Consider the following 12,126-nt stretch of genomic DNA (forward strand, 5'->3'; position numbering starts at 1 on the left):
TTTTCACTTCTAATTTTATTGATTTGAGTCCTCTCCCTCTTTTTCTTGATGAGTCTGGCTAAAGTTTTATCAATTTTGTTCATCTTCTCAAAGAACCATCTTTCACTTTTATTGATCTTTGCTATTGTTTTCTTTGTTTCTATTTCATTTATATCTGCTCTGCTCTTTATGATTTTTTTCTTTCTACTAACTTTGGGTTTTGTTCTTCTTTCTCTAGTTCCTTTAGGTGTAAAGTTAGATTGTATATTTGAGATTTTTCTTGTTTCTTGAGGTAGGATTGTATTGCTATAAACTTCCCTCTTAGAATGTTTTTTGCTGCCTCCCATAGGTGTTGGATTGTCGTGTTTTCACTGTCATTTGTCTCTAGGTATTTCTTTTCTTTTTTTTTTTTTTTTGTGGTACGCGGGCCTCTCACTGTTGTGGCCTCTCCTGTTGTGGAGCACAGGCTCCGGACGTGCAGGCTCAGCGGCCATGGCTCACGGGCTCAGCCGCTCCGCGGCATGTGGGATCTTCCCGGACCAGGGCATGAACCCATGTCCCCTGCATTGGCAGGCGGATTCTCAACCACTGCACCACCAGGGAAACCCATCTCCAGGTATTTCTTGATTTCCTCTTTGATTTCTTCAGTGATCTCTTGGTTATTTAGTAACGTAATGTTTAGCCTTTTTTTTGTGTTTGTGTTTTTTACCATTTTTCCCCCTGTAATTTATTTCTAATCTCACAGCGTTGTGGTCAGAAAAGATGTTTGATGTGATTTCAATTTTCTTAAATTTACCGAGACTTGATTTGTGACCCAATATGTGATCTATCCTGGAGAATGTTCTGTGTGCACTTGAGAAGAAAGTGTAATCTGCTGTTTTTGGGGAATGTCCTATAAATATCAATTAAGTCTATCTGCTCTATTGCGTCATTTAAAGCTTGTGTTTCCTTATTTTCTGTCTGGATGATCTGTCCAAGTCCCCCACTATTATTGTGTTACTGTCGATTTCCTCTTTTATAGCTGTTAGCATTTTTCTTGTGTATGGAGGTGCTCCTATGTTGGATGCATACATATTTATAATTGTTATATCTTCTTGGATTGATCCCTTGATCATTATGTAGTGTCCTTCTCTGTCTCTTGTAACATTCTTTATTTTAAAGTCTATTTTATGTGATATGAGTACTGGTACTCCAGCTTTCTTTTGACTTCCATTTGCATGGAACATCTTTTTCCATCTCCTCACTTTCAGTCTGTATGTGTCCCTAGGTCTGAAGTGGCTCTCTTGTAGACAGCATATATACAGGTCTTGTTTTTGTATCCATTCAGCGAGCCTGTGTTTGTTTGGAGCATTTAATCCTTTCACATTTAAGGTAATTATCAATATGTATATCCTACTACCATTTTCTTGTTTTGGGTTTGCTTTTGTAGGTCCTTGTCTTCTCTTGTGTTTCCCACTTAGAGAAGTTCCTTTAGCATTTGTTGTAGAGCTGGTTTGGTGGTGCTGAATTCTCTTAGCTTTTGCTTGTCTATAAAGCGTTTGATTTCTCCATCGAATCTGAATTATATCCTTGCTGGTTAGAATAATGCTGGTTGTACGTTCTTCCCTTTCATCACTTTATATCATGCCACTCCATTCTGGCTTGTAGAGTTTCTGCTGAGAAATCAGCTGTTAACCTCATGGGAGTTCCCTTGTATGTTATTTGTCATTTTTCCCTTGTTGCTTTTAATAACTTTTCTTTGTCTTTAATCTTTGTCAATTTGATTACTATGTGTCTCAGCATGTTTCTCCTTGGGTTTATCCTGCCTGGGACTCTCTGTGCTTCCTGGACTTGGGTGGCAATTTCCTTTCCCATGTTAGGGAAGTTTTTGACTCTAAGCTCTTCAAATATTTTCTCAGGTCCTTTCTCTCTCTCTTCTCCTTCTGGGACCCCTATAATGTGAATGTTGGTGTGTTTAATGTTGTTCCAGAGGTCTCTTAGGGTGTCTTTGTTTCTTTTCATTCTTTTTTCTTTATTCTGTTCTGTGGCAGAGATTTCCACCAATTCTGTCTTCCAGGTCACTTATCTGTTCTTCTGCCTCAGTTATTCTGCTATTGATGCCTTCTAGTGTATTTTTCATTCCAGTTATTGTATGGTTCATCTCTGTTTGTTCTTTAATTCTTCTAGGTGTTTGTTAAACATTTCTTGCATCTTCTTGATCTTTGCCTCCATTCTTTTTCCGAGGTCCTGGGTCATCTTCACTATCATTATTCTGAATTCATTTTCTGGAAGGTTGCCTATCTCCACTTCATTTAGTTGTTTTTCTGGGGTTTTATCTTGTTCCTTCATTGGTACATAGTCCTCGGCCTTTTCATTTTGTCTACCTTACTGTGAATGTGGTTTTTGTTCCACAGGCTGCCGGACTGTAGTTCTTCTTGCTTCTGCTGTCTGCTCGGTGGTGGATGAGGCTATCTAAGAGGGTTGTGCAAGCTTCCTCATGGGAGGGGCTGGTGGTGGGCAGAGCTGGGTGTTGCTCTGGTGGGCAGAGCTTAGTAAAACTTTCATCTGCTTGTCTGCTGATGGGTGGGGCTGAGTTCCGTCTCTATTGGTTGTTTGGCCTGAGGTGACAGCACTGGAACCTGTAGGCTCTTTGGAGGGGCTAATGGCAGAATCTGGGAGGGCTTACAGCAAGGAGTACTTCGCAGAGTTTCTGCTGCCAGTGTCCTTGTCCTCACAGTGAAACAGAGCCACCCTCCGCCTGTGCAGGAGACCCTCCAACACAAGCAGGTAGGTCTTGTTCCATCTCCTGTAGGGTCACTGCTCCTTCCCCATCGGTCCTGATGTGCACACTATTTTGTGTGTGCCCTCCAACGGTGGAGTCTCTGTTTCCCCCGTCCCATTGAAGTCCTGCCATCAAATCCCGCTTGTCTTCAAAGTCTGTTTCTCTGGGAATTCCTCCTCCCTTTGCTGGACCCCCAGGTTGGGAAGCCTGACGTGGGGCTCGGAACCTTCACTCCAGCGGGAGGACTTCTGTGGTATAAGTGTTCTCCAGTTTGTGAGTCACCCACCCAGCAGTTATGGGATGTGATTTTACTGTGATTGTGCCCCTCTTATCATCTCACTGTAGTTTCTCCTTTGTCTTTGGATGTGGGGTATCTTTTTTGTCACCAAACCAAACTGTTCAGCAGTTAGTTGTAATTCTGTGCTCTCGCAAGAGGGAATGAGCACACATCCTTCTACTCTGCCATCTTGAACCAATCTCCCATTATGCTTTTAATGCCTATAGGGTCTCTAGTGATAATTCCTCTTCATGTTAATTTGTGTTGTTTCTCTTCTGTCTTACTAATTAGAGGTTCATCTCTTTTGTTGATTTCTTTCAAAGGACTAACTTTAGAATTTGCCATTTTACCTTGTAGTTTTTTCTTTGTTCTATCAATTATTCAGAAATGTATTTAATTTCCAAATATTTTGAGATTTTAATGAATATCTTATTGCCATTGGTTTCTCATTTAATTTCACTGTGGTCCAAAAACGTGCTCTGTATGATTGTAATTCCTTTAAATTTATTGAGACTTATTTTATGGCCAAGCATATTGGTAAATCTACCACGCATGCTGGAAAAGAAAGTTTGCCAGGATTTGGAATTTAAGTTGAGGTGGTTAAGATAATCTTGTTTCTTTTAATTTCTTTTATATTTTATTTTTGTTTTTTAAATTTTACTTTAGTCTACTTAAGTGCCAAAAGAAAAAAGTTAGTATCCACACCTATGTAAAATGTAGAAACCTTGCAGTCATGTAAATCCATTTACCACTCTACCAGTTGCCTTTCAAGCCATAGTTGTCATATGTATTATGTCTATATGTATACCATGGAAACTGAGAGGAAAAATAGTTAACAAATATTTCCTAGATACTTACCATTTCAGAAGCTGTTCATTCCATCTTTAAGATCTGATTTTCTATATTGCATCATTTCTCTTCAGACTGAAGAACTTCCTTTAGCATTTCTTACAGTACAAGTATTTTCATAATAACTTCTCTTCATTTACTTTTATCTGAAAATGCTTTTATTTTTATTTCATTTTTGAAGGATATTTTCAGATGATACAGAATTTTGGGTTGAGAGGTTTTGTTTTCTTTCAACAATTTAATGATGTTTCACTGCCTTCTAGCTTCTATAGTTTCTGATGAGAAGTCAGTGATTTCTAGCTATTGTTCCTTTATGTGATGTGTCGTTTTTCATCTGGAAGCTTTCAAGATTTTCTCTTTATGTTTGGTTCTCAACATTTTACCCACATGGAGTAATTTTCTTCTTATTTATTCTGTTTGGGGTTCACTGAACTTCTTGAATCTATAAGTTTGTATCTTTCAAGAAATTTGTGATATTTTTCAGCCAGTGTATCTCCAAATATCCTTTCCTTCCTCTCTCTCCAGTTACAAAGGGTATTAGATTTTTTGATATTCTCCAAAGTCCCCAAAGTCCATGAAAAAAGTCTTTTATCTCTTTTTCAGACCAAACAATTTCTTTGATCAATCTCAGTTCCATTAACTCTTTCCTTGGTCTATTCTGCTCATAAGTCCAGTCAGTGGTTTTTTTTCTTTAAACTTAAGATATAATTTTTTGTTCTAGAATTTCCATTTTTAACAGTCTTTTTCTCTGCTGGGATTTCCTGTCTTTTCATTAATTATAAGCATGTTTTTCTTTACCTTAATGGACATAGTTATAACAGCTGCTTTAAAGTTCTTGTCTGATAATCCAACATCTGGGTCATATCAGGGTTAGTTTGTTGCCTTTTCTCTTGAAACTGGATCGCATGTTTATATATTGAATAACTTAAAATTGTATCTCAGACTTTGTGCATATTAGCTTGTAGAGATGCTGGATTCTGTAACATTCCTCAGAAGCCTAGTTATTTTTGTTTTAACAGACGTTAACTTTGTTGAACTTAAATGGAAATCTCTGCCTCTTTGGTGGCAGCTCAAATTTCCATGTAATTTTTTAACCTTGGATTGTGATCCTGTAACCTGATTGTGCATGTGTGGTTAAGATGTCAGTCAGAAATATGGGAAGAGTTTGTATACACAATATTTTTGGTTCCCTGTCTCTGGCTCTCTCCTTGCTGGGATTCTCTCTGCACTTTTCAGAAGCTATAGTTTCTCCAAACTCTGTTTTCTGGTTTTTCAAGACAGAAAGACTATATGTTTTCATTCAGAGATTAAACCTGCCCATATGGTACTGACCACGTCCTGCCTCAGGTTCCCTCAAGCTAAAAAAATATAATAGCAGGAAACTCACTACATCAGAATCTGCCTGTCTTTGGTCACTTTTCAGGATCTCTGGGTAGTTGTTATTTGTATGCTGTCTGTCAGAGGGTTCTGTGTTAAGAGTTTACGTTTTCAAACGTACTGGAAGTGGAATTTCTCTTGCCTTTATTGTTGAAGGTTAGTTCCACTGAACATACAATTCCTTGTTACATATTTTTGTTATTTTCCTCTTTCTGCACTTTCCTGTCCCAATATCTTCTGGTTGCCATAGTTTTTGTTAAGAAGTCATTGATATTGTGTCATCATTTCCTGGAATGTAACACACTGTTCTTCTCTGGTCACTTTCAAGATTTTCTTGGTATCATTTTTCAGCAGTTTGACTGTGACGTCCCTGGAGTGGTTTTCTTTGTATTTATCATGCTTGGGATTATTTAGGCTTCTAGGATCTACTAATGTTTTCCATCACATTTTGGAAGTTTTCAGTCATTGTCTCTAGATATGTTTTTTCTTTCTCTTTTCCTGTCTCCTTTTCTTCTAGGTCTTCAACTTCACATATTTTGAAATCATCCCACAGGTCTCTGAGGTTCTGTTTACTTTTCTCCAATCCCCTTTCTTTTTGTTGAATTGGGAAATTTTTATTAATCTATCTTCAAGTTCAATGATTCTTCCGATCTCTCCTCCTGCTGTTCAGTCCATTTAATATGTTTTGTTGTACTTCTCAGCTCTAGGATTTTCCTTTTGCATTTTTAACACCTTCATGTATCTATTGAGATCCCCTATACATTTCTTCATTGATTTTCCTTTAATTCTCTGCACATATTTATGACTGTTGCTTTGAAGTTTGTTAAATACAACATCTGGACTCAAAGTTTCCATTGACTGTCTTTTAGCCATTAGAATGGAACACATTTTCCCATTCCTTTTCATGTCTAAGTTTTTTGATTCAGAAATCAGACACTGTAGGCAGTATATTCTAGCAATGCTGTAGTCTACTGTGTTCTTCAAGGTTTTTGTTTATTTATTTTTGGTCTGTTGTCTGCTTGATTTTTTTTTTCCTATTCTAGTACGAAGTTAACTTGCCTGTATTCAAACTGCAAACTTTTCTCTGCTGTAATATGAAGCAGCTCACATTTTAATTCTGTTTTTATGGGTTGTCATTGCTGCTTTTCAATCCTGGCACCTTGGGTGTTTCCTCTATGGCTACATAATTTGGTGGCAGATTTTGGAGCTCACTCTTTCAGTGATTTCCCTCCTTAACTTTTCAACTGCATTGCCAGCCTTGGAGTCTGTCCCCTGACACTATAATCCCACAGGACTAGATTACTGCTGCCCAAGCTGTACATGATTTGGAAATACATTTCAGTTAACAAGGAGCAAACACAACAGACTTTGCTCCATGCAGTTCTATCTCACGAAATTCCTCTGTTTTCTGCCTATTTTGGTTTTGAATAGGGCTCCCTGGGTTCTCCCCTGTACATGCTTAAGTAGTTTAGTGATCAGCCAGGAATAAAAACAGTTTATATTTAGATTTCATGACTCACTCTTACTGTGGTTTCTTGCTGCCAAGATGTTGTCTTTAAATTTTCACTTCTTTTCTACCCTTGAACTCTTATCTCTGGCACCTTGAGCCAGTCAGGCTGTAGTTTTCTGTGGCCTTGGCCATGAATACTAGGGAGTGCCCTTAGGCCAGAGTGTCACCACCTCACAATTCTTACCTCTTCCAGTTGCAGTTTTTGGAGACTAAACTCTATGCTTTTGAACATTTTCTTGTGAATTTAAATACTTGTTGACTTTTAAAAACATTTTATCCAGGTCTTAAAATTAAGATTAATTAAGGGATTAGTTAAGGGATTTGGATTACCACTTCACATTGCCACATTTCTGGAAGTTCTCTAAATGTAGTTTTAATTTATATTTCTCTTAACATGAGTGAAGTTAAATATCTTTTCAAACTTTTAGGTTTATATATTTGCAAATACTTGATGTCCTTTGCCTGTTTTTCTGTCATGTTTTTGGTCATTTTTCTCCCTCAATTTTTAAGAGTTTATGATATACTAAACTCTTTATGATATACTAAATTTCCATTTTTATTTGGGTCTGTTTCTAGACTCTATTCTATCCCATTGGTCTATTTGTCTTTTCTTGTGCTAGCACCATACAATTTTAAGCGTGAAGATGTTATAGTGTTTTATGTGTTCTTACAAGTCCCTCCTCATGGCTTTTCTTTTTCAGTATTTTATAGTTACTCTCACATATTTATTTTTCCATATGAACTTTATTATCAACTTTTCAAGCCTTATAAAATATTTGCTGTTATTTTTATTGGGATTGTGTTACATTAATAAATGAGCTCAGGGGCTTCCCTGGTGGCTCAGTGGTTAAGAATCCACCTGCCAATGCAGGGAAAACGGGTTCGAGCCCTGGTCTGGGAAGATCACACACGCTGCAGAGCAACTAAGCCCATGCGCCACAACTAGTGAGCCTGCGCTCTAGAGCCTGTGAGCCACAACTGCTGAAGCCTGCACACCTAGAGCCCGTGCTCTGCAACAAGAGAAGCCACCGCAATGAGAGGCTAACGTACCACAACAAAGAGTAGTCCCCACTTGCCGCAACTAGAGAAAACCCATGCACAGCAACAAAGACCCAACACAGCCAAAAATAAACAAATAAATAAATTTATAATAAATAAATAAATGAGCTTAGAGAGAACTAACATTTTCATGATGTTGAGCCATTCTATCTAAAAACAAGGGATATTTATTAAGTCAAATTTTGTGTCTTTCAGGAGTGTTTTAAAGTTTTCCCCATATTGTTTTTGTTTATTGTTAAGTTTATTCAAGCTACAGTTGATCCTAATTATTCATGGATTCCATATTTGTGATTCACCAAGTCACTAAAACTTATTCCTAACTCCAAAATCAATACTCAAAGTATTTTGTAGATATGCATATGCTCAGACTGGTTAAAATCTGAGTCACCTTTCTGTCTCGTTTCAGCTCTCTTACTGTAAAATAGTGTCCTTTTCATGGCATATTTAGTGCCATGTTTTTCACATTTTTGTGTTTACTATTGGTGATTTCACTGTTTAAAATGAAATAGTGTTGAAATGCTGTCTAGTATTCTTAAGTGCAAGAAGGCTGTGATGTTCCTTACAAAGAAAATACGTGTTAGTTTCCTTCAGGCATGAGTTATAGTGCTGTTGGCCATGAATTCTATGTTAATAATTCAATAATACATATTAAATAAGGTGTCTTTAAACAGAAACACACATAAAAGAAGGTTAGATATTGATCAGCTGGTGGAAATGATGTGACCAGAGGCTCACAGGAACCTAACCCCTAAGGGCCATAATTCAGTATTTGCTTAATTTAGTTTTAGAGATGACTTTATAGAACAGAGCTGCCATTTTAAAAATGAGATTTATGAGAATTACTATATTTAGTTTTCTATGTTTCTATTGTAAATGAGGTTTTCATTACCAATATATCTTCTAATTGATCGTTATCTGTACATATGAAGACTATTGATTTCTGTATATTAAATTTCTATCCTGCCACCTCACTGCATTATTTTTTTGTTTCAATTAGTATTATTATTTATTCTCTCAGGTTTTTCAGGTATATTCTCTTATCATGTGCAAATATAATTTTACTTCTTTTTCAATTCTATTCCCCTAATTAATTTTTCTTATCTAATTGTGTTTGCTACAACTACTCCTCCCTTTTATAAGGATGTATTTTCATCTATGTTGAACTGCTCTGAGCTGGTAACGGCCTAGGTTATTGATCCATAGATTCCTGAAGTTGAAAGGAACTTAGAGGTAATGTTGGTGATTCTGCCACTTGATGCATGAATCTTTTTTACATCCTTCAAGTGGTCATCCGGTCTCTTCTTGAACCATCTGTTCCCTTTCTTCTAGTAAGAGCTTATCACCCTGTATGCATTCCACACAGTTCTCTGTGGCTACCCGTCACTTCATCCTGATGCCTCTGCACCTGGCTTATGATCCAGGCCAATTATATAGGGTAGGCTGTAAAATCTGGATATATAGCTATCATTTTTAACAGATTGAATCCTTTTTATTGCTTCTTCTGTCACACGCTAAAAGTGCAGATTTATTCAGTGAAAATCAAATACACAAATTACCTGAGGCAATGCATACAGATGCACAAGAAGGATGGATGGTAATGCATCCCCTCCATTTGCTGTAGCCTGGAAACTGTCTCTAGACAGTAAGTTGGGCACTCACAGGGCTCACTTCGTTTGTTTCTCAGAGATCAATGCTTCTGTCCAATGTTTTGGAAACTGTTGTTACATACATTTTATCAGGTGTTTTAGTTGTTTCAGGTGGGGGATGGGGGTTGGGGTGGAAATCCAGTTCCTGTTATTCTATCCTGGCTGGAAGTGGAAATACGTAGTCATTATTGCAGTCTTCCCCAACACATAGAACTGGGCATTATCGTTGAAGGACAACACACTGAACATATCACTTGATGTCATTGAGCATATCATGCATTGTAATATAATATCAATACACTATTTCATATATTTGTCCTGTGGTTCATCCTTGCATCCCCGTGGAGATGAAGAGGGTAGAATAGTCTAATGGTCTCTCTGCAGCCTGGCCCACTGTGAGCACTCGTTTGTTGAATAATTGAATGAATACATGCAGACTTACATGAATGCACTCATGCATGAATGAATCACTTTGACTGTGTGAATGGATTCTTTCCTACCCGAGCCCCGCCCCGCCCCCCCCGCCCCCCCGCCAAATTCTCCACTGTGCAGACCAAACCTAGACGACTGCTCCAGAGCCTTCCTGCCCGGGTTCTGGGTGACAGGATGTCCAGTGACAGGACACTGTCCCCGGCCTTGTTCCAGATCATTTCCTCACTCCTCAATTTCTTCCTCCCTGCCTTACTACTTTTAGCCTGATGCTGAGCTGATGTCCCTTCTTCTTACATATTTTTGGAAGTGGTTAAATTCTTCACCATAACCCTGGTGACCCCTTAGCTTTTGAGAATGTAAGTATCACTTTTAATTAGGTTGTGGATTTTAGAGTATCACAACGCTGCCCTATCATTTCTATTTGCAAAAAGCATCCAATATTTTTCTTATTAATAATCTGTACTCTATTATTATCTAGCCCTAGAGCTATTATTGAATAGAAGAAAACAATTTGGGAGACTATTTCATTTTTAAAATTAATGACGCTAATTTTACTAAAATTTTTTTGCAGTGAATACTTTGGTACCTCATTGCTAAAATGTGTTCAGAGAAAACAGTAACAGCCCAATAGTTCTGAAATGTTTCCAATGTAAGAGTTTTTATTCTGGTTCCACACTCAGAGGTACCTACAACAGACTACAGATAAAACTAATTAGGGAGGGCTCAATAAAAATTTTCAGAAAACAGTAAAATAGGCAATGTTCAGCCTTGCAGCTCTCAGACAAGTTACTAGGTCTTAATTTCAGTCCTAACATTTAATGATAAAATCTCTAATTCTGATGAGATAATCAATTTAAAACAAGACTGCAGGCTTGGATTAGAACTACATAATTTCAAGATTAGAACTACAAATTTCAAAAAATTTGAAAATCCTATGATGGTAATCTATCAGATTAAATTTCTGGGTGTGGGGAGTCTACCAGAAGATGGTATTCAGTCAGTTTTGTGGGGGCAGGGAAAATAATAGGATAAAGAATGGTCCAGGAAAGCCAGAACCAATAAGCTCAAACAGATCCAGGTGGAGGATGGCAGGGAAGTCTACCTTTGTTACAACCGGGGAAGGCAGAGGTAGAATGAAGCATGGCCTTACCTCAGCAGAGGGGCTAGTTCCACAATGTCTGGTGGCTGAGGGCAGCCCAGGAGGAACACTGGTTCTCTTAAACATGGTTGCCACTAGACTGCTTTCAGGTTTCTCAGCGATGCTCCTCAGCGCTTTGCTGCTGTGGGTGGCTTCATAAGGGCAGGGCAGGGCAGGGCAGGGCTGCTCAAGGTGGAGGTGTGGCAGCGATGGCGTGGCTGGTTGACTCCTAGACCCCACACCGAGGACTTTCTCTGGGGAAGTGGATGTCAGCATTACTTAAGGGTGTTAGAGTTTTTGCTGTCCTGGCGCCTAAACTGGCCCGGAAACTGGGGAGTGATCTTACATGCACTATCCTTGAGAGACATTTCAGGGTGTTCCTGAAAGAAATGATGTTGTCCCTCTCCCAGCCTGAGCTTGGGGTGTGTTTTGGGGTAGGACTCTCGGGACCTGTTTCCATGGGAAGAGTCATCTGAGTCCGAGGAGACCATCTCCTGGAGAGGTAGCCTCTTGGTGGCTTTCTTTTTCTTCCTTCTAGGGTTCTCCTGTCTTAGTGCTTGTAAATCCCCAGTGTTAACTTCTTTGATTGGCCATATGAGGAGAGTAGAGTTCTTTATCTCCATGTCTTCCCTAGAGAGACAGAAAGAGAGTGAGAGAGATAGATCAGGGTTATCCTGGTCTTGATGGCTGCTGTGTCTACAGAAATGTTCAAGCCAAGAGATAACAAGTGTGGTGAGGATGTGGATAAAAAGGAACCCTCGTGCACTGCTGGTGGGAATGTAAACTGGTACCGCCACTATGGAAAACAGTATGGGGGTTCCTCAAAAAATTAAAAGTATAACTACCATGTGATCCAGCAATTCAACTTCTGGGTATATACCCAAAGGAAATGAAATCAGTATCTTGAAGAGATATCTCCACTCTCATGTTCATTGCAGCATTATTGACAATAGTCAAGACATGGTAACAACCTAAGTGTCCACTGATGGATGAATGGGTAAAGAAAATGTGATATACATGGAATATTATTTAGCCATAAGAAAGAAGGAAATTTGCCATTTGTGACAACATGGATGGACCTTGAGGGCATTATGCTAA

At 38.5% G+C, this 12,126-nt stretch overlaps 2 protein-coding genes across 25 annotated transcripts in view; both read right to left on the minus strand.

Moving 5' to 3' along the window:
- Positions 1–12,126, minus strand: part of CNGA3 (cyclic nucleotide gated channel subunit alpha 3) — a 109,697-nt gene that overhangs the window by 89,394 nt on the left and 8,177 nt on the right. The window contains exon 1 of one of the 2 annotated variants that reach the window (XM_089922703.1): positions 11,041–11,151. The exons of the other annotated variant lie outside the window; for it this stretch is intronic. The gene's annotated coding sequence lies outside the window, so the exon portion shown is untranslated. Of the gene's footprint in view, positions 1–11,040; positions 11,152–12,126 lie in introns of those variants that run through there. 2 annotated transcript variants of the gene reach the window in all.
- Positions 10,522–12,126, minus strand: part of VWA3B (von Willebrand factor A domain containing 3B) — a 211,733-nt gene continuing 210,128 nt past the window's right edge. For 19 of the 23 annotated variants that reach the window (XM_089922672.1, XM_089922671.1, XM_089922674.1 and 16 more), the window contains one exon: positions 10,522–11,658. In XM_089922672.1, the coding sequence (XP_089778798.1) occupies positions 11,304–11,658 (355 nt within the window). In that variant the 3' untranslated portion in view covers positions 10,522–11,303. The remainder of the gene's footprint in view (positions 11,659–12,126) is intronic. The other 4 variants (XM_089922679.1, XM_089922677.1, XR_016395339.1 and 1 more) reach the window with 3 other exon arrangements.

Source organism: Delphinapterus leucas, chromosome 13 (genome assembly GCF_059928025.1).
Source record: "Delphinapterus leucas isolate spDelLeu-1000000601 "Yukka" chromosome 13, BTC_Dleu_Yukka2, whole genome shotgun sequence".
Taxonomy (NCBI): domain Eukaryota; kingdom Metazoa; phylum Chordata; class Mammalia; order Artiodactyla; family Monodontidae; genus Delphinapterus; species Delphinapterus leucas.